Below are 23,078 nucleotides of genomic sequence, written 5' to 3'. Positions count from 1 at the left end.
GCATCACACTTCCGTTCAACCTGTGCTTTTGGCTACCATCCCCTCCAAATTCATACCTTTATTTTACCTAAAAAATCTGTAATTGGTGAAAAGCCCCTCGAGTAGGGCTCAGCATGCTAACAGGCGACAGGGGATCAGTGAGCTTTCCTGAAGGCTGCTGGGAGAGATGCTGAATCCCAGGACAGCACAGTGACACCTGTAGGCCGGGCAGGGCCAGGCAGTCCAGGACTAAGTGAAGAGCCGTTCGTTTCCCCAGGAGGGAGCTCTTCCTGTGTCTTCAAGAAGACTAACCATCCCCTGATCTACCACAGGTGCTGCTAACCGCCCGGCAGACCCATTCATTAGGATCTCCTGTCCTCGTCTCCTCGGCACACCTCACAGGTTCTGGCAGCACTGGGTGGAGCAGCAGCCGTTCCGACCCCTCACCCCGCCCGCTCAGACCTCTTGCACAGTCCCGGAGACGTGTGCCGAGAGAGGAGGAGAGGACAGAGCCAGCCTGCAGGTAAACCAACAGTCACCTCCTGCTGCGGCAGGCGTCCAGGTCCTCCTGAAGGACAACAGCGCGCTTCTGGAGGAAGTTCACCTGAAACGAGAGACAACGGAAGTTCCTCAGACCAGCTGCAAAAGCCGAGATGGATCCAGAGCCGTTCTGAAAGTTAGTGGCTGCAGGGCAACGGGCTCCACTATATCAGCAAGCACAATACCCTAGTCCAGAGCATTTTCCCTAAACAGGGATGTTCAATTTTCCCAGTGCTGCTCTACCTCTGCAAGTTGCGAATGCAGAAGTTTTCAGTGCTGTTCCATGGCAATAGGCCCTATTTTGAAAACGGCAGTACTCCAGCAGGCCCTCATCCATGCAATAATAGCAGACGAAAATGTTGTCAAACGTAAATGCAAATGTTTTTACCCCTTTTTTTTGGGCAAAAAGACTGCCTTCTTCCATTTCTATATTTTTTCCAAAACAGGAAAGAAAACCATGAATTTTGTTTGCAACTTGATAAGAATGCGCAGCCTGATTTGTTGAACTCTGTTTCTGAGGCACCGGGGTGAAAAAGCATTTTTATTGTTGTTTTTTTTTTGTCTTCTTCAAAGACAAAAAACACTGCTTTGTTTTACTCATACTGCCTTTGCCCAGGCAATACAAAACATCCTATTGTGAACTTATTTCACGCAGTTTATATAATGAGAAACAAAAAGAAAAACATTGGCTGAAGACAGTGATCAAAATGTTTAATTAGCTCAAACTCAATCTAGACAAATTGACAAAGAGGACTTGAGAGGACCTTATTCAAATATTCAAAAACAACCTAACAGATATCTTCAGAATCAACAGTGAAACATTAACTTGTGGAAAACGTTCCTGGAAAGTACAAAACTATTACAGACACTTCTTTACACAAAACATTGTGGGGGTCTGGTACAAGCTACCCAGCCATGTTGTTGAGGTCGATACCCTGGTTTCTTTCAGGAAAAGGCCGGGAGAGATCCTGGGATCAGTTAGTTACTAAAAACCACATGAGCCAAAGAGGCCAAATGTGTCATTCTCCATTGTTACGTTTTTTTATATTTTTTTGAGTAGATGAGGCCTTTTTTGCCACAACGCATAATTTGCACTTATTATTGCAAATTTGAACACAAAGCTGTGGTTATCAAATGCAAAGAATTTGGACAGGGCTATTTAAAGACTTGCCTTTGTTCAGCAGGCTCTTGACTGCTGCAGTACAAAACATCTATTGTTCGCTTTAAAATATTTAACACAAATTCTCAACCACAGCTGCATGTACAACAAGGACTGCTGTAACTAATAACTAATTTTATTGAATCCCTGAAGCCCATATTAATGTGGTTCCACTGTATAATTGTCTATAAACTGATCAAATGGTTCAGACACTTCAAAGCACAACAGTTAAATCACATCCACGTCCTTTAAAGCGAACTGCCACTGCTTGCTTCTGACATTGGCTTCAAACAGACAAAATGGACCCAATCAGACCGAAACCTTCGGTGAAAAATTAGCATATCTTATTCAAGACATTTTTTCTTTCATTTTCATGTTTGAGGAAATATATTTTCATGTTTGGCGCAGCAGAAGGCGTACTGGTTAAGCCACATCAAATAAGAGAAAACACAGGGATATCTACAAGTTCCCAGGAGGCTTTTGAGCACATTGGCTCCGAGTGCAATAACATCTCTTGTGCTGGTGTTGTAATTTCTCTGTGCAAGTATGTCAAACACTCATCTCCCCCTTTGTAATGCCTTCTAATTGCAGCAACACTCCTTCACTTTGAGAAACTGGCTTGGTTTCGATTCTAGTAACCCAGGCAAGTCCTTACACATCATGCGCAGGCACTATTAGGAAACAGATCTGAAATACTTCAGGACAGGAAAACGACTTGTCAACATTCCTAAACTAAATAATAAGACTTGTTTGTCTGCTGTAGGAATTGTGAGTCGTTGCCTTAGATTGGCTCTAATTAGGTTGTCTCGGCGAGAATCTACATGAAACCTTTGAAAGCGCTCCATAAATACACAGGTGCGGATTCTTCAGTAAAAATGTTAGGTTGAGAAAATGCTTCTTGTACCCCAATATTTTCATCGATGTCTGGAATGGCTTTAAGCTGGCTCCATGCCACTTGGCTGAGATGGCGAAAAGAGAAGAAAAGAAACACAACGTTTCGGCTGTGGAGCCTTCTTCGGGTGTGACACGCGAGCCCACACCCGAAACGTTGTTTTTCTTTTCTTCTCTGTTCAGCATGGAATAAACCTTTGCTTGTTCCTTTGCAGCCTGCGCATGCTGACGCAGCTCCCTACTTGATCTACTTGCCTGAGATTTTAAGGAGGCGATGGTGTCCTCCAGCTCCTGCCTCAGAGCCGCAGGCATCAGTCCCTTGATCTTCATCTCGCACTCCTGCCGGACACGGGTGACCTGAAAAGGGAGCAGTGAAGTCCTGTCACATATTGCACGCTCTCTTCCACCAATACGAGTGCAGTTGGTTTTGTTTTCTAGATTCTCTACAAATATTCCACACCCACCCTACAGAAGCACCACCTTTCTTGCTGGCACAGAGCATCCTTTCTAGTATGGTGCTGCTGTCTTAGCGCAACCAAATTTTGTGTCCAGTATTGTGCTACACAGATGCTCTAATTTCAATAAGGTTTCAAATGCAGGTAACACTGTGGGCATGCCATACCTCCCAGTCCTTGGGTATTTTATCTTATTATATAAAGGCATTTATTCACTTTGCTAACACCTTTATCCAAATTGAAGGTTGAGGGGAGGAGGGCAAAACTGTTCCATAATAAATCAATCCTTTCAATCATGTGGTCATCATACTGTATATGTAGCAGCCCTATTATAAATGTGCTTCTGTTATAATGAAATGGAGGTTAATGAAAGCACTCTGTGTAAAGGAGATTAAAGAGCACTGAACTGTGTGCCTGGGTTTCCTTAGGCTTTATGTCGTTAACTGTATGGCTGAAACTGCACTGACTGTTCCAACTCACTAGGCTGTGACCAGACCTGCTGTAATAAGGTTCACCACGAAGGCTGTGAGCAGGTGTTGTGTAACAGTGAAAACTGACCACTTGATTGGCAGATTGACGGACTGAGTTACTCCAGCAGCTCTTTACCAACGAGCGATCCCCCGCATGCTGTTCATGACGTATCTTCAGCCTTAAGCCTTAGCTTTGGAAGGCCTGGAGAAGGAGAGGAACGGGAGCCAAATGCATAAGTGCATATAGGCTCATAGTGCACAGCCCCTCACACCCAAGGAGCTCACAGCCCACTCGCCGGTCCTGACAGTGTCCACTACCCACTAGTGCACAGCCCACTCGCCGGTCCTGACAGTGTCCACTACCCACTAGTGCACAGCCCACTCGCCGGTCCTGACAGTGTCCACTACCCACTAGTGCACAGCCCACTCGCTGGCCCTGACAGTACCTGTACCCACTAGTGCACAGCCCACTCGGTGGCTCTGACAGTACCTGTACCCACTAGTGCACAGCCCACTCGCCGGTCCTGACAGTGTCCACTACCCACTAGTGCACAGCCCACTCGCTGGCCCTGACAGTACCTGTACCCACTAGTGCACAGCCCACTCGCTGGCTCTGACAGTACCTGTACCCACTAGTGCACAGCCCACTTGCTGGCCCTGACAGTACCTGTACCCACTAGTGCACAGCCCACTCGCTGGCCCTGACAGTACCTGTACCCACTAGTGCACAGCCCACTCGCTGGCTCTGACAGTACCTGTACCCACTAGTGCACAGCCCACTCGCTGGCCCTGACAGTACCTGTACCCACTAGTGCACAGCCCACTCGCTGGCCCTGACAGTACCTGTACCCACTAGTGCACAGCCCACTCGCTGGCCCTGACAGTACCTGTACCCACTAGTCCACAGCCCACTCGCTGGCCCTGACAGTACCTGTACCCACTAGTGCACAGCCCACTCGCTGGCTCTGACAGTACCTGTACCCACTAGTGCACAGCCCACTTGCTGGCCCTGACAGTACCTGTACCCACTAGTGCACAGCCCACTCGCTGGCCCTGACAGTACCTGTACCCACTAGTGCACAGCCCACTCGCTGGCTCTGACAGTACCTGTACCCACTAGTGCACAGCCCACTCGCTGGCCCTGACAGTACCTGTACCCACTAGTGCACAGCCCACTCGCTGGCCCTGACAGTACCTGTACCCACTAGTGCACAGCCCACTCGCTGGCCCTGACAGTACCTGTACCCACTAGTCCACAGCCCACTCGCTGGCCCTGACAGTACCTGTACCCACTAGTGCACAGCCCACTCGCTGGCCCTGACAGTACCTGTACCCACTAGTGCAGCAGACAGTGGCACGGCACTCTTTACCTGGGTCCCAAGCACTGTGACGAGTTTACTATTGAGGCCATGAAGATTCTGATAATAAAGATAAGCATTTAAAAGCACGGGGTTCTCCTGCAACTTCTTCTTAAGAGAAAAACAGAAATCTTTCTCTTTAGAGAAAAAGAGAGCGAAAGAAAAAGAAATGACGATTGCTTTTCCTAAAATAATTTTCCTGTTGTGGATTTAACTGACTGTTCTGGCTTTTGGTAATTAATCTTTCTGGGCACAATGAAAGGATTGGGAAGCACTTCAAAGGGGAGAGTGTGAATTATCTGAAGACAGAGCTCAGTTTGTGTCCAAGTGCAGTGCGCAGCAGATTGGGGCTTCTGCCAGTTTGGCAATTTTACATTCGTCACAAGTGTTAGGCCAATAAGGCATCCGAAAAAATTATTCGGTTTCCTTTCTGTAGAAAACACATCACAAAAAGAGAAAATATTTTTGTCTATTTAATTCCAAAGGTCGGTACTCAAGGTTCAGTTTTAGATTTGTCTTCACTCACTTACAGTACAAGCACAGGTCTGTGAGCATTAACAGCAAAAACTTTTGAAAGGGGAAGACGGGCATGTTCAGGAACAGCTACAGGTGCTACAAACAGCACACAGCTTTTTGTCAGAGAAAAATAATTGCTAATAGACTGTTTTACCATGGTAAAAGCAGAGAGAAGTGTGGCAAAGCACTATAAAATCATGAAAGAGTACAGAGAGCTGCAGTAAAGCCTGACACAAATTATGAGACACCACAGCATACAAAGAAAGATGCATGTTGTCAGTGTGATAAAGGCAGGGAAATAGCTAACAGATATACCCTGGTGAACTTGCATGAAAGAAACACACAAAGACCATAAGCCTTCAACAAATTCCATGGGCACGCAGCTTACAGTACACAACCACAGCACAGACAGCTCTACCAAAACTACAAAACAGCACCTCCAGATATTTCCTATAAATCAGTAGAAAACGTGCTCAGCAGCTGCATTAGTAACACTGGCATGTCAGAGACATAACACTACTACACCACCATTGCATATCCTGCTCAGGGGACCAGGCTGAGAGAGACTTGGTAGTTGGTACTTGGTAGACTTTTTATTTAGCAGGGGGCTCCTCAAAAGAATACAAAAAAAATCTTCACCACGTCGGAATCATTATTCAGAACCTATTTTCCGAGCTCCTGTGCTGAAGCCCTGATTCAGAAGGGTTGCCGAGGAGCGTATGTCGTGCTGCCTGTGGGAGAAAGCTGTGCCCCCACCCCACCGGCGATGCCAACCTGCCGCGGATCTCAATGTCCTCAAAGAAAGGCTTGTAGGAGGAAAGACAGCGGCTGTACAGGATTCCCCACCGCGGAATCGCGAAGCAGGGAACGACTGGAGCTTAATAAGCAAAATGAATAACTACTACCCTAAGGTGTCCACATATTACCTGCTGAAATTAGCTATGGTATAAAACAACTGTGAGCCAGGCACTCTGTTACACATTCCATGTACCTGCTTAAAGTTGTACATTTAGTTGTAAAGAGTACAGACCTCACTTTACCCTAGAGCAGGATGGTTTCACGTTTGATCTAACATTTAAAAAAAACTGAAAAAGACCCCCCAGCAACAGATTCCTATTTTAATTACAAAGTAGATCTATTCTGCACATGAAAAAAAAAGAAACAAGGAAAATATGGGTAATGAACAGTACTTGAAGCAGCTGGAAAGGCTAGATGAACAGACACACAAATGCAAGAGGGACAGAGCTCTTTTCGCAGCTCTGGAGCTACAGGTTTCACACTTCTTAAATAAGACGATGCTTTATTTGCAGTTCCAAAGAACTCTGCAAGTTATTTCTCTCTCCATACTGTTTGTTTAATGTTTCAAAGACCACTGCTTTTTAATATGCAAACTGAAAGGCCCAGAGACCGTGCAGGATCCCATAACAGATGTCATGTTTACTCCAACAAAATCTCTGTAATTGCGAGCTGTGTGCGGGCTCACGTCTGTCCTTACTCATTCCGCCAGAGCGAGGTGATGAAAGCACTTTGTCACATCGCACTGCAGCTCTGTCACCGCTGGCACCTAACCTACTGTCTGCCATACAGCAGGAATTTACTTTCGAAAAATACTGATCTCATTGTCTTGTCCATTAACACATTTTTCAGAACTTCATTGAACAAACAAAATAATTTTAGAATTCACTCTGGGGTGAAACAAAAGATTGCATTTTGGTTAAATCATTGGTAGCCCTCAGCATCCACAGTGCTTTAAAAATCTATTCATTTAAATACTGGAATGTCCCTCCAGTGTGTCCCAGCTCTAACTCAAACAAGTAATATCCTATATTACTATATATTTGTATTATATATAATACAAACAATTAGCATAACTGCTTAAATAAGAAAAAAAAAACTCCAACTAGACTTTGACAAGTTCTTTTTCCAGATAGCTCTCCTTCCTCTCTCTATATGTATACTTTAGATACATAATTTATGTTAAGAAGAAAAACCGATTGTGTAAAGCAAGATTTCAATTTAAAATAAATGTGCCAAGTCTGGGACTTGTTCACTCAGTGCTGAAATAAATAAATGATATTCAGTTCTCTAAGTGATGTGTTCAATGCTAACAAACTGGCTCTGAGCCATTCTGAGGATTCTGAAACAGCACCAGATCTAGACAGGTTTATTGTTCTCTGATGGACAGGTGATCAAAAAGAAAAGATCTCTTAAATGCATCTATTTATTAAGAGATGATACCATCATCTCTCACTTACAAGCTTTAAAAGAAAGCTTTTCATCTCTCTGATTTTCCTGTGTTTTTGTTTCCAAGGAAAGCGTTCCATATACCAGGGGCTCAGAAAGGCACATTGTTGGTTTTTATTCTTAAAATGACAACATGTCATCTATATATAGCCTTTAAATTGTACTCAGATTTAACTTCTCCTTGCGTTGGTTGTCACAGGCTGATGTTTTTGACAGCTGCCAGCAGAGAGAGACGAGCGCTCAAGGTTCTGAAGTTTCAAATTAAGTTTGTCGCATCGTCAGCCGCCTGATGTTGGCTGATAAAGGGAGCCGAGATTGCGAGAGCTGCTGAAACGAGAAAGTGACAAAGGCCTGTCAGATCCATCTCGGCGAACATCAGAACCCCTGCACCTCTCTCAAAGCCTACATCCCCACATCTCAAGACATGCGCGGCGCATTCTGGGAGAACCGTGTCAAATTCCTAAGTGATATGCATTGAAACAAATATCACAATAATAAAAAAAAAAACTTTTACGGGACAGTTCTCTCTTTTGCTATTAATCTTAAAAGCATTAAACATGAGTCACTGTTAAGCACAACAAGAGAAGTATCGTGAACTTTTCAGCTCCGTCTGAAGGGGACTCTTCTGAGGTTCAAAAGCACCTGAGGACCTGCTGTGCAGGAATGAGAACAGAAGATGTGTGCTCTTTTCTCCCTCCTTCTTCAGAGCCAGAGCTGCTTTGCATTCTTGTAACAAAATCCTTTCTGCTTTACCAGGGGTTGAAATCCCTGCCATTTGTGAAGAAAAAAGAAACGGAATCTGTCCGGATCCCGGGCAATGGTCGAGACCGCGGGCGGCGACGCTCGACATGCTTCCTCACTTCCACGGGGTCTTGGTTAGAAGGCGTGGCCACGCTCCTGCAAGCTGGCGCTCCCAAGGGCAAGGGATCTTGGAAATCCACGGACGACCAGCGCGGACTCCACGAGGCCTTGCGACTCTCGGCAAGGGAACAATCGAGGGGACGCAGACCAGCGCTCGTGCTCATTCTCATTAGGGCTGTTTTCTTTTTTTTTTTGCCTTTATCTGCCGTCATCAGACCATTACTAGAACATACAGCGTGTACAGTAATAAATGAGAGGAGGCGCTTTGGCCCAGCTAGCTCGTTTGTCCTATACAGTGACAGGCTGCCTCCCACTCTGTACCAAGCAGTTCCTTCCAGGGTTTTCTATAAATGTCATCGTCGTCATCGTCATCGTCATCGTCATCGTCATCATCATCACTCTTCCTTGATTAGCATTTTCAAGGTCATTTGCTTTGATTCCAGCACATTTCAAGTGCCTCTTGCCTTTTAAGACTATGACGTTAGAAAGCTTGGTTCCGGTTTCTCTATAGCTCTCTATTAGGGTCTACAGTGTCCTTCAGGGAATCTCAGAGAGAACAGCCCTGAAGAGACACATCTGATTAATGTTACCAGAAGCTGCGATATGCTGTATTCAAGAGTATTTAAAATCCATTTAAAAACAGGTGGGCTTTACCACCCGTTAAAACAAGAGTCTTCTTGCAATGCAAAACGTGCACTGACAATTACAACAAAACACACCAGATCTGATTTTTAGCTCAGACTAACACAAGCTAAAGCTGGAGTTATTCTAAAGGATCAGATTTCATGCTCAGGAGTAGTTAATAGGACGTGTGACTGCACACACTTCAGTAGCATGTTTTGGATTAAAACAATGCCTTTGTAGCTGCTGAAAGGCAAGACACCATACAGAAATTCAGGGTGAGCCTTTTGTTTTTCACAGGGAGACAATGGAAGCAACATCGAAGAGAGATACAGTATCTAGGTCTTTGGGTCTGGTTCAGTTTCCTGGTTACCATCATGACAGAATTTATTCCAGTGTAGCTGGGAATCACCACAATTAGTCAGTTAATGACGAGGTAATTCAGTCACAGTCATCCAGTTTTGTTTTGAGATTTCGCTCACAGACACACTGAAGACCGAGGTTTGATTTTAGCATTTTTTTTTTTTACAGAGGAGCCCTGTATGTATTCCTCCTGCCTGTGGGCAAAGATAAAGAAAGCCCAGCTGAGTTTTAAAGACAGCACAAATAACCATAAAAGACCACCCCCCCCCAAAAAAAAAAATCAAGGTTTTAAAGAAGAACAGAGGGAGCCAAGAGAAAAAAAAACCTTCAACATATGATCAAAAAGGCTAATGGTGCAAATTCTACGACAGTGTTCAATCGGACGAGATGGCATGGGCTCACAGCAACAACCTTCTCTCCCTTTTGCAATTTATACTTGTGTTCTTGTACAGTGTTCCTGATTGCAAAGGGCTCCAAAAAACATGATGTTGTTTTGGTTTAGGTGCTACAGAGCATCACCTCTGTTACTCAGAGTCTAACCTGCTAAGGGCTGTCTGACAGTGTGGCACTGTGGTGGTTGACGCTACACTCTCACAGCTACATGGTTCTGAGATTGATTTCAGACTTTGCCCATCTGCGTGGAGTCTGCATGGTCACCCACAGTATCATCTTCAATCTTTATTGTATTCAAATCTATAAATCATAGATAATATTTTTTCTTTGTCAATAAGCAGAGAAAGTTGGCATGACAGAAAACTGTAAAATTAGGTCCAGTGTGATTTTTATTTTTTTGCATGCTTGGAAGGAGAGTAACTGCATTTTGTTAGCCTCATGTCTACAGGCAAAAACCTATAGTGCAGCAGCAGCAGAAGAAAAAATGTTGGGGTGGATCTGGCCAAAAACTGGTAACTTCAACCTGCTTAATAATTTTCGTAGTGGGGCTGAAGCTGCAGATGTTGAAAAAAATGATTGGCGAAGCTCTGTCTTCAAATGAGGTCAAAAGCACAGAGAATAAAACAATGGAGGGGGACAAGAAACGCTGACACATTCTGTCCTGCACGAGCTGAACTCTCTGCTGTCTTGTTCTGGTAGTATTTCCCTGCACAGGAACTTCACCTTCACTTACATCTGCCCTGTAAAGGGCAGCTATGCATTCAAAATAGGTTGCACTAGCAAGGCAGCGAGCCTCCTCTACATGAACACAAAATGAGATGACATCAGCTGACTGTGATCTGCTTGGGTCAGGCCTGCTGGTCCTGCTAAGCCACAGAGAACCCTTCAGTTTTCCTGGGGTCCACACTAACTCTGCGACAGGCTGTGCGGGGCTCACAGTGCTGAAAACGGCCGATGGCTTTGGGAAAGGATCGCTTTCCCAGTCCTCATCCTACAGATGGGTGCAAGCTTGCAGTGGCAAGCTGAGCTGCTGGCAAACTCAGTTCAGTGCGGTGCAAGGTGATAAACTGGGTCCTGTTTGGTTCTCAAACACATTCCAGATGTGGACTGCTGACCACGTTCCAGAGGGCTGGTGAATAACCTTCACTGCACTGATGCAGAGAGGACAAACACACTCAATGCAAATGGTAAATCCTGAATACTGTAGGAACATCTCTGTTGGATTTGCTAGCCACTTTTGTGCTGTGCACTGTTTTTTCTGAGTTACAGAGAAAACAATTCCCGAGCACTTCGGTGCACTGCAGAAAACACAAAAAGGTTTCATGTCTGTTTTGTCTGAGGCTTTCAAGCCTTTTCTGTTCTATGCAGCATGACCTAATACATGAAGTTGTCTTGGCTGCTCAGGCAGATTCATCAGAGCACATTCTGCAAAGTAAAATAAACCTAACATATTAAAAAAAAGAAATAAGGTGATAGTTTCGAAGAAAAATTCTGCCTTTTTTATGACACAAAGCAGTTTGAGCATAACCTCTGTTTTTTTCAGTGAAGTCTTCATATTTGTTTTTTTATGGTGGACCCAGTCAGATGCCAGAGATCCCTCCTGTTTGCAAAGCACCACTGACACAAATGTGAAAGCCATTTCAAAGAAAGTCTGGGAACATCTGTTTGAAGTCTGGACAAAAACAGGGTTTCTTCATGCGAGGGAGAGGGATTGTATTACAAAGACTCAGACATGTCCAGGATGATAAACTAGAGTAATATCATTGTATGGAAAGAAAGTACACCTTCAACTTTATTACCCAGGTCATAGACTTTCATCTTAGCCTCTCAGACAGCAGACAGAGCTGGTGTGGTATGCAGTTTTTATCAGTTAGGGAGAGGATACATTTTAAAGAGATTCTTCTTTTGAAAAAAGTGCTGAGCAGCCCTTTGTGGTGTTAGGAGAAGCCAGGTGATGAACCTGAAATTCAGAGTATGCAAAGACCACTGCAAAATGAGCAGACGACACGAGTAAGACTTGTACAGTGGCCGGTTCTTTAACAGATTGGAGCAAGACCACATAGGTGCCCTCTACCAGGTGACCCAGAGGCAAGAAACAGCAACATGCTACACAGACTTCAACGGTCACAAGAGTCGCACAGGCCCATGTTTAAACTGCATACCGTGGGCCTTTTGTCAATGGCCTTTGATGTTTCACTTTGTGTTTTTATTGCTAAAAAAAGTACATCATCTTCTGCAAAAGGAGAAACAGAGGGAAAAAAAAAACTTCTTAAAACTTTGAAAGCCTGGTGTGGGTTTGTCACCGACATGCATGCGAACAGCAGGACCGAGGCATGAAAGGAGCTGCTGTGACATCAGAGTCTCTGGGCTGCTGGGATAGCTGTGCTTTAGCTAGGACAACTTTCATGCTATTTAAGCTAAAAAAAACTGCAGCTCACAGCTGGAGTCCTTGTAAAAACTTTTTGAAATGGCCATGATATTTAATTTGGAATAGTTAAGAGAGATTTCACACAGTCTTTGAGTAACCACATCAGATTTTAAACAAAAAGGGCTCACATGACGGCGTGTAAGATCACAGTGAAGCAGGTTAACCTAATAATATTTCCTGTTCTTTAATCAGGCTATCAAGAGGTTAATTAGTGTTCTGGATACAACTCCAGGTTAACACGGGTTCCATGCAAGAGAACTATGAGAGATAATGCCTGCAGCCTGCAGTACTTGCACTGCACAGTACTTCAAAGACAAAAAGAGGAGGAGAGGAGCAGGGCTTGGAGCTGAAGGGGGTTCAGAGCCCCTGGGGACTGACTTGGCTGGGTAAGATCCACGGTGCTGTGTGCTGGGGTCACTGTGCGACCGATACACAGTTCTCGACACATACTGTAGGTACTGATTAAATCAAATATTCAACCCCAACCAATCACAGGAGGAAACACCGGGGACTTAATGGTAAAATATATTGCCCATTCCCCCATCCTCCTTTCTTCTTCCCTCCTGAAACCAGCCTTAAAGAATGGCCAAGTTGTGACTGTGGATTAGCAGAGACTGGGGGGGTCAACGTTTAGCCCCAATCAATGACTTAAACTCAGAGTTCTGCAGCCCACATGGTCATCAGGCTTTGACCAAGAGCAAGAGGTACACCTGGTACACCTGGGCAACTCTGCTGTGTGCAAAAGAAGAAACGTTGCACAGTGCAAACCTGGATGAAAAGTGATGTACTCACACACACAGGGCAAAGGCTCTTCGAACAGTGTCTGATACAAAAGGAGGTCAGAATGTCTTCATGTGTTGCTCACATACCAAGCCAGTGAAAACACTTAAACAGAAGACATTTATTTATTTTAAAAGTTTGAGCAGTCTGTTATTAAAGATAACAGGGACTGAATTTGCGCTGTGAACTTGAGCGGCCAAAGACAGCTCTCTGTGCCCCTGGCACTGACTGTTAGTGCCGGATTCTGAGGAATTCTGGAAATGTGTGAAGAAGGAAGAGCTCATCCTTCAGTCTGATGGGTGAAACTAGGTATCGGATTTAGTGGTAAAATATTTTTCTTTAGCCCCAGGGGCAGAAGTCTAATAAAAAAACCTAGTGTACCTGCTCCTGATGCTCCAGCTCTTTGTTCAGAAGCTTCTTCTCCGTAGAGTTCAACAAGCTCTGGAGATTCTCTATCTTATCCTGAAGGGCCTGAAAGAAATGAAGAAGAATTTTAAGGGAAAAAAAAGAAGAAACTGGAAAAGTGAAACTCTTTGAACAGGGGTGTCCTGGTGGTTTCAGCTTGAAACAAAAGGCACAGTGTGAGTTTAGGGTTTCACTCATAAAGTCCACAGTCCCTGTGTCTCCAGAGGTGTAAGAGCTGTGCAGACTGCAGGGGTTATGCGATGCCAATATTGGGCAGCTTGGGTCAGTGAAAACGACCGTGACCCCTCCAGACAAGGCCACGATGAGTCCAGCACACAGTGAGAACGGCATGTTCAACTGAAAATGCTCCCCCCAGGTTACTGACATCATATTTATTAAATAATTCAGAAAAAAACACATAAAATACATTGTCTGTTTAGTTTTTAGGTCAGTAAACTTAGTTGGAAAAGCAGTTTTCTGCCTGCTGGAGTGGAAACAGGCCCTTGGATCTTGCACTGAGCACATGCACTGCTCTCTCTTTGCTTATTACTTCCGAATATCAGCATGTAAATATAGCAGTTTAAAAAAAAACATTTCTCTCCATGGAGACTTCTAAACACAAACAGGTTTGCTTCTTTCAGCGAAATGTGACTAACCTAACTAACTAATGGTGGGGGAGGACTGGGACTGCCCTCAGGATGCCGTTACAAACCATGCCGTTACAGAAAGCTACTTTTATAAACTCGGAAAACCCTTAGATCAACAGTGGAAAAATGACTTACCTCAGTCTAAAAATAATAAATGTGAAAACTGTCTACAAGCTTGGGTCTTCCTGTCTGTCCTGCAGGAACAGAGCAGCACAGTTTCCCAGGGTACCAGGCTGCCCTCTATGAGCTCACTGCCCAGCAAGAGAGGGAGGGTGCCGCCCTACTGGCCGACATGAGAAACACACGTGCTCTGTGCACTGGCGTTTACCTGAGGAACTCAAAGCTTTCGCCACCACGATCCTGAGCGGTCAAAGCCAGCAGCATGGAGCTCTGAAGTCAGGACCAGAGAGTTGTGTGTTGAAATCCGCGGTGGCACGCTGCTGTTGCACACTTGAGCAGGGAACTTCAATAAATTGCTCCCACAAATACCCCAGTGTATAACTCTGTCCTCTCCAGGACTCTCCAGGTCATCATTATAAATAAGAATTTGCACTCAATTGTCTTATCTGGCGACATACAAAATAAAGGTAGTGTGGAAAGACAGATGTTTTTTCATAGCTTTGTAATGACAAAATAACAATGTGGTAATATCCTGATATGAGATCATCATGCATGCGAAACTATAGTCTGAGTATCGTTTAATTGTGCTAATGCTCCTGACACACACTGGGGTGCTCCTGAGCTAAACTGCACACAGAACATACCTCTAGATAAGGCAGTCTTTAGCAAAGGGAACACACGGACTTGTGCAAAGTCTTATTCTAATTCTCCCACAAGCCAGATTGGGATACATGATACAGAGAGTTGAAAGAAGTTTTACAGCACAATGCCAAAAAAATCTAGTTTACAACAACACCGCTAACGTAGTGCAGCTCTTTTCCTTACAAAATACACCTGTATCCCAAGAAGACAAACTCTAAACTTCTGACAGACAGGGCTTGGAGAAATCTGGTCAAGGTGATGCAGAGAAGGCGAGTGGCAGAGGTGTGGCTTTAGGAACCAACATCCTGGGAACACCTCTGCTGCCTTAACCACTAGATCACAGAGCCTCCTGGAGCCTGGGTGCTGCTAATACAGTGACCTTCTTCGTTGTGACCTTCCTCCTTGTGGTACGACGGCACAGGAGCATTTTATTCTTGGATCCCGTCTCTGAGAGGAGACCGGGCAGAAGTTCGACAGAACTAGTTTGTGTTGTCCATGAAAAAGTGTGTTTTAACGAGAAAGTGGGTTTTCTCGTTACAGTACAGAGTGAGCCCTGCGTTCCTGAGATCAGCATGCTGCCCGATTCCTCGCCTCTCCTGATAAGCAGACACTGGGATGTTTCAGGAGCTCATATTAGAGAATAGAGGTCTCAGGCCAGGACACGACAGACAGAAGACTGGAAAACTGTCTTGGTCTGAAAGCTCTGTGAGCTGGTGGTCATCTGCAGCAACGATGGCCTTCAGCCATGTGAAATTAGAAAGCAAAGGAAATCTGACCTGTCTTACATTTTAAACTCAGCTTTATAGGTGCTGCAGGGATTAACCCTTTGCTTTAAACAGGGTTTAGTAATTTCTGCATAAAATATTACTTTCACACAAGCCAGGTGTCTCTTACAAAGCAAGGCTGACGTCACTGGTGATGCCAAAACGTTTATCCGTGTGCAAAGGGAGTCAATGGAGGTGATGAGGTAACTCACCGAGCTACTCAAGATCTTTCAGCAGGGCCCGGCAGTTACAGGCGTCAGCTGAACACAAGGATCTTAAGGAGTTTTAGAGTTTATCCCAGGTGCTGCCCAGTGAACTTTAATCTGCCCTGCATGAATCAGTGATTTTCACAGAGAATCCCTCAAAACAGGGCCAGATGGTTGGAAGCGATATACCCTTTATCACCTCCCTCAGTCTGGTATAAATTAAAACGGGGCGAGAAATTCGGAAAATTCAATTTCCTCAGGGGGGCCAGTATTGTTACGACGGCCATGGTGTTATAAATATGCATGGCTGCTTCCTTTCTTTTTTGACTGGCTCTGCTTCTCAATCCTTTTCTCTCAGAAGACATGAATCGCCGGTGTTGACTTGCGTTTAAAGAACACACACACCTCCGAAGGTGGGACCTGCTTCCTTGTCTTCTTCCCTGGGTGGTCTTTGTGTAAAGATAAGGAAGGCATGTTAAACCCTCTGGAAGTGAAACACAAGTTTGGCTGTCCTTTTAAATTCCAAGCCTTGTTTTGTTAGCACTAGACCTCTTTTTATGTGGAATTCGGAGTGTAGTGAGCTTTAAGAGCTCTTCCAAACTCCAGATTAAAGGGATTCCTCTAATGACAACAAGTCAGAAGAATGACTTCTTTAAAGTGTAGGAACCCCTCATGTGCAGGCCCTGAGCTCTACCGAGCAGGTATATAAATCTGTTTGCTCAGGATTTCACCCCTTTCCCTAATGCCGAGAGACTCCCTGCCTTTCCGTGTTCTTCAAAACGGACAACTGCTCAGGCACGAAAGAGGAGAAGAGGAGAAAAGAATGCTGAGGAAAGGAAATCTTATGGTTTTTAACCTAATCCACATGTTTTCGCTTCACATATGGCAAAACTCCTCGCTGGTGGGAAACCTTTTTTTTTTGTTACTGCAACACAATATATATTCTCAGAAAACGGCTTTGATGTTTGCTTGTGCTTCAGATGTCATTCAGCTACTGACGTTAAACTAAAGAAACAAAACCATCTTTTGCGGTGCTTCTCTCCGTGTCTGGCAGGGCCTCGGATGCCTCGATGCGCAGGCCGAGCTGTGAAGACGCCCGTGGAGCCGCCCGGTGCGGCTGTTCTCGGCCTGCTCCCCGGGCCGCCCACGGGCCTGCCTCAGCGCACGCCCTGCGCCACCTGCCACGGCTCACACGCCAGCAGGGCCCGCTGAGCCCTTCACCTGACTACCAGCACAGCCGGGGTGAGCGGGGAGCCAGACGCTGAGCAGCGCGATTAAACTGCGCCTAGTGCTGCTGTGTCTCGGTGAAAAAGCAGAACAAACACCGGGGCAAACTGTGGTTGCTTCTTGGAGCTGTAGCAAGAAGGCTTGACCAGGAAGGATGAAGACGACCGTGATAATGACAGTAGAGAAATGCTAATTGTCCTGGGTGTATCTGCAGTTTTGCTCCTTGTGTAGAAATTGCCCACGGACGGTGACAGAATTCTGGTTTGGTACAACCGTACAAGAGTTCTGAACCAATTTTGGAATGACCCCTACAGGATGAGAATCAGCACCGTTGAAGGCCGAGGCAGGGTAGACCAGAGTCTTCAGTGGTGGGAGCCCGCTACTCTCTACCCTGCCAGATCCACATTTCAACGCCTCTGACCCAAGACACCCCCCTGCCTTCCCTGTCAACCACAGCTTTCCTCTAGGGCAGTTAGGCCCATCGGGCCCATTTGGGTGTGTAATAGCAAATTGATCTCAGAAACCCAAACAACCATTTCTTGAAAGGAGGCAGGGTCTCGGTTTCACAAGATGGCAGGGCAGGTTGTTCCAGCCTCCAATAATGCAATGACGTGCCTCCAATAGTCAGTTTAAACGCTCTTCTGTTGAGATTCCACTTGTCTCCCCTGGATCGCTACACACTCTTGTAAATGTCCCTGAGAATTGTATTTACTTGAAGCAAGTCCCATTGTAGTCAGTTTTTTAGCCTGTCAATGTTTGTGTTGTGGTATCTCAAACCTACAATGTTTGATATGTATATCCAGATATGTTGAACCCGACACATCCATCTATCCAACTTCTAGCCATTTTATCCAATTCAGGGTCGAGGGGGAGCCGGAATCTATCCCAGCAAGCAACGGACACAAGGCAGGCTACACCCTGGATGGGGCACCAGTCCATCGCACGGCACAAACAAGACACAAACACACCCACTCACACCAGGGCCACTGTTCCCAGACTCTATCCCAGTTAACCTACCAGCATGTTTATTGATTGTGGGAGGAAACCAGAGCACCTGGGGGAAACCCACAGACTGCTGACAGATAGGTCAGGAATTGAACCCAGGGACCCAGTTCTGCGAGGCTGCGAAACTGTCGTTGCTAGCCACCGCGATGCCTGAACCTGGAACACCACCGCCTTATTTCATAATAAGATGTATAATTTTAGATAAAATACCTGTAATTTCACCACCAACCCCACCCATCTCCCCTCCTTTCCCCACCACACACGTCATCTATCCTTCACCTTCAAATTCATTTCTCATATGAAGGAGAAAACAAAAAAAAAACACTGTATTGCTGGGATGGGAAGAAGTATCAGAAAAAGAAAATCTGAACCCGATCCTTGAAAAGCTGTCCTTCCCAGAGGCAAAGATATCTTTCAGCCAAGCTGCTGCCTTGTTGCTTTCAATAACAGCTGAGTAAAAATAACTAAGGGTTAAACTCTGGCAGAGATGCATTTATCAGCACTCCCACACAGAGAGATGAATCAGAGTGAAGACACCAGCGCATCCGAAAGAAAGCTTTCCTGGTCTCACAACAAAGACATCACTGAGCTCCACAGATCCGCATGAAGGAGCCTTTGCCAAGCCCACTGCAACTTCTGGCTTCTGAAATCTGTCAGTTACGCGACATCAAGTAACAACCCAATCAGACTGAAATAACTCGGCTCCACCCCTACAGAGACAGCATGGAGGACTGGGTTGTCCTTAACAAACTGCATAAAAAAAGCCAGGGCTTCTGTGTCAGGTGCCACGCCTGTCCCCATGACACAGCCGTAAGGAATACCATACTCCACCACCCAGGCAATTAACGAGATCCTGTCACAACTTCATAACTAGTTCCATTACATGGCCACAACAATTCAAAAACCTCTTTGATGTTTTTTTTTAATCTTATTTTAGGCCTCCAAAGGGGGGACTCAGGGTGTGAGAGAACATTTTTTAAAATCTTCTGTCCCGACATGGGAATTGTGCTCTTGACTAATCAATATAATGTTGACGTGCTGTTTCAAATGGAAACAAAACAAACAAAAAAAAACATATCCACAAGTAGGTGCTTGTTCTTAGAAATTAGGAAGAAACGGACTTAATAGACTGGTGGAACTAAAATCTTTTTACTCTGTGACCTCATTTCTCGCTGCAGTAGGAACTGTTAGAATTTTAACAAGTCATTCATGAAATACAGATCTAATTCAAGAGGAATGAAGATAAGAGTTCTGGAGGTACAGTGCTCACTGCTTATTTACTGATGAATTCACTTGTAAAGCAGTCTGGCTTAGCTTAAGCCCTCTCTAAAACAACCGGAGAGGAAACAGTATCACTGCAGCCAGGCCCTGGAGCCTGCAGTGAGAACTATGCACTGAGGTCTGCAGATTAGCCTGCTCACAGCTAAACCATCGCAGTCGGCCCTCATCGTGGGAACTAAGTCACGTGATTCAGCACAGCAAAACCACCAAGGCCAGCAGGGAGGCCGAATCCCGTAGCAGTGAAATGTCAATATGTGCTTCACCCCGTGATTTTCCTTTCCCAGTGGGACCGGCCTGCTTTCCCGATCGCTACATCCACCAGCCCCTGAAACCTGGAGCATGTCTAGTTGTCAAAGATCGTCCCGCCACCTCAGGCCCAACAGGTGTGTTTACACTGCCACTTCTCATCGGGGTCTGTAGTCTTCTCAGTTACCACAGCCAGCTGAAGACCTGAGAAAGGTCACAAAGCAGAGGCCATTGGGTCCAGCTGGTGTGGTGAATAGCCGATCGTAGCTTTCTCCAGACCCTTATTCCAAGCTTAGTAAGCCAGTGGCAGTGGCCGAATGAATACCAATACAACATGTGAATTAATAAGCATTTATTTCATTTAACACCACTATTATGAATTACTGATCTATCTGGCTGATGCTTTTATCCAATGCAAAATACACTTGCACCCACTTTAATAGCTGGGTCTTTTACTGGAGCAATTCAGGCAATGTATCTCGCTCACCGCCTTCCAGTTTCATGTCCAGATCCCTTAGCACTGCTCCACACTGCTACTACCCTATGACAGACAACAGACATAGTGATCCCTCATATACCTTATTATGGGTGGGGTATGGAAAGACGACAGTATTCAACAGGTGTTTCTGCACTCTCTTAATTGGATCTCTGATATAAAAATCTGGATGATTCAAAAACATCTTCATTTAAACTGCGACAAGACTGAAGTCATGCTACTCGGCACCTCCCATCACCTTCATAAAGCCAATGCAGGAACGCTGTCTGTGGACGGCGCTGTGCTTCAATTTCAACCAAAATGGAAGAATTTAGGGGTGATATCTGATCCAGGCTTGGGTTTTGACCCTCACATACAGAATACTGTAAGAACGTCATTCTTCCATGTCTAAAATATTACCAGACTACAAACTATGTTGTCTTTGCAGCAAAAAAAGCTGATCAACACATTTGTCTTTGATTACATCAATGTCCTACTTGCTGGGGTATCAAAATCCACACTGAACAAACTCCAATTATGTTCGGAATTTGGAGGCCGGAAATCCTGTCCAGGTCGCGTGCAAGTGATCACGTTGCACCAGTCGGGATCCTTGCACTGGATTCTTATCAGGTTTCGAATCGACATCAAAATCCGTATGTTCACCTACAAGACCCTCATGGCTTGGCACCTCAGTACCTGTCTGACTTATTACCCATCTACTCCCCACCTCCCAACCTTCGTTAGCCTGACTCTGGTCTCCTCTCATTCCCCTAAGACAGGGCCTTTCCTGCTGCACCCTAGTAACTCAGGAATTCCACCCCCAAGGATATCAGAGTCACCTGCCCTGAGTGCATTTAAATCTAGACTCAAAACCTTGCTTTGCAGAAAGGCTTTTATCTAATTAGTGTCTGTGTCTGCTCCATTTTCTAATGGCCAGGTAGTGTATCTGCTGGTGCACTTCTAAGCACTTGTCTTTCTTATATGTGCTTATTATGTAACTTGCTACCCTTGTAACCGTTTACTCTCATTCTAACTTGTTTTTTTGTGTTTACACCTAATGTAAAGCACCTTGATATGCTACTTTTAAAGATGCTATAAAAACAGCAACACTATTATTGTTGTTGTTATTATCAACCCATTAAGAAAATTGCAATAAAAATCTCACACCTGCAAGGTTACCTTGGTGTCCCTGCTCTTAACATTTCAAATCAAAATCAAATCCAAGTTTAATTATCAAATGCACAACAATACAGCGTGCAGCAGTAGTTGCTGGCAATGAAATGTATTTTCTGCGAGCACAAGAATCACAAAAAACACAAAATTAAGGTTACGAAAATAAAGTTGCATAACAATAGATAATAATGTAATAGAAATTGAATAAAACTCAATATGAATAGAGCTGCTATGTGTCCATGGTGTATGCAATATATTATGTCCAAGTAGTGCAGTATGCTGAATACAATGAAAACTGTATGTCCATGTAGCCATTACTACTGTATGTAACCATTTCTAGTTTGCTTTTCAAATCGGCCTCATCTAGCTTATGCCCAACACATGGGACGCTACTGACGTTGCCTTTATGGTGCTTTGAATAGGAAAGCCGACATGCTGTGGAAATAGATGGAGTGCCATGTTGAATTTTGGCTTTCATATCAGATTCCTTGGATGCAGTCAGCATCTCATTTGGATTGAGCACTCCGGTGCCGGATGCTCTTCCTCTGACAGTTTTGATAAATTTTAGGTAAAGTTTAAACTTCAGGTTTTGCAGAGAAGAATACCACTTGCATTGTCAGGATGCTTAGTGTATATTTTTGAGGAGGAAGCTGAATGGGTTTGGGGTGAGTCAAACTGTTTCAGAGAGGGAGTACAGAGTGTTAGTAGAAGGCATCCTTACTGTCGGTATCACAGTGTGATGTGGTAGCCTGAGCATTAAGAGTAAAGGTAAACCGGGCAGAATTGTTGATGCTGCTTGTAAAGTAATTGGTGGACCACAGAAACAGTCTAAAGGGCTGTAGTACAGTGTACTGCTGTTCAAAGGAGAGCTCAGTTTGTCATTGACGACCCCTCCCTCCCTCTTCATTCCCATTTCCACGTGCTGCCTTCAGGGAGGCGGTATAGAATGCCTTTGGCCAAGGAAAACATCTACAAGAAATGTTCTATTCCCTGTGCAGTCAGTATATTAAACGCAGCTAAGTGACTTTTTCCTGTATGAAACCATTGGATTAGTATAATGACAGTGTAATATAGCCAGAGTGACATGTGTGTATATATATGTATGTATTGTTGCATGGTTAGGACTGCTGTTTGTTTTAACATGTATTTATTTTATGTCGAGTGTTATTTGTTTCGGTTTGTTAGTAGTGATGCCGAAGACAATTTTCCACCCTTTGAAAGAACAGTGAAGTTATATAAAGGTTAAATTTGAAGAACCGTCATGTATTGTTACAACACACAATAACCTACAGTATGTACACGCTGCCCGCGCATCTTATCACAGTCTGTGTGGAAAACCATCATCGGGCAGCAGGGGCTCGGGAGCTACAGCAGCACGGAGGAGCGACAGGAGAGCCGGCAGCAAGGGCTGGGTTTCATGTGTGAGGGTTAAGGGTTAAAATATTCCCAGGGACGCGGGCAGGTGAAAGGCTGCAAATACAAACACTACCCTGACTGCGGAAGGGCTTCGCTGTTTGTTTTCTAGGAGTCATCTTTCTGACAGCAGCCGCACGGCACAGCAGGGGTCCTGTGACGGCGGCGGCCGCCTCTGTAGGCGCTGCTGCGATTTGCGTTACAAAACATCAAATGTGTAACGTCTCTGAGAATTTGCATCGAGCCTTTTGATCTCCGGGATTTAAACAAAGCACGACCGTGTATGCAAAAAACCGTGAAGGTGGCACCTCGAGCCAAAAAAAACACCTTTGTGTTGAGATTATTTTTTTTTAAAAAGTGGGATGGAAATATTTCAAACATGATCTATGCCAACACGCGTGAAAAAAAAATGGGTT

General features: G+C 44.8%; 1 protein-coding gene across 1 annotated transcript in view; it reads right to left on the bottom strand.

Moving 5' to 3' along the window:
* Positions 1-514: 514 nt before the first annotated feature.
* The window catches only part of cep112 (centrosomal protein 112), a 144,963-nt gene continuing 122,399 nt past the window's right edge, over positions 515-23,078 (bottom strand). Inside the window, exons 24-26 of the mRNA XM_088927448.1 lie at positions 13,440-13,529; positions 2,825-2,926; positions 515-583 (exon numbers count right to left, since the gene is read on the bottom strand). Coding sequence (XP_088783574.1) covers positions 515-583; positions 2,825-2,926; positions 13,440-13,529 — 261 coding nt within the window. The remainder of the gene's footprint in view (positions 584-2,824; positions 2,927-13,439; positions 13,530-23,078) is intronic.

The sequence above is a fragment of the Atractosteus spatula genome, chromosome 11 (genome assembly GCF_055471065.1).
Source record: "Atractosteus spatula isolate fAtrSpa1 chromosome 11, fAtrSpa1.hap1, whole genome shotgun sequence".
Lineage (NCBI taxonomy): Eukaryota > Metazoa > Chordata > Actinopteri > Semionotiformes > Lepisosteidae > Atractosteus > Atractosteus spatula.
The sequence above is the reverse complement of the archived record's forward strand: the minus strand, read 5'-3'. Positions and strand labels throughout refer to the sequence as shown.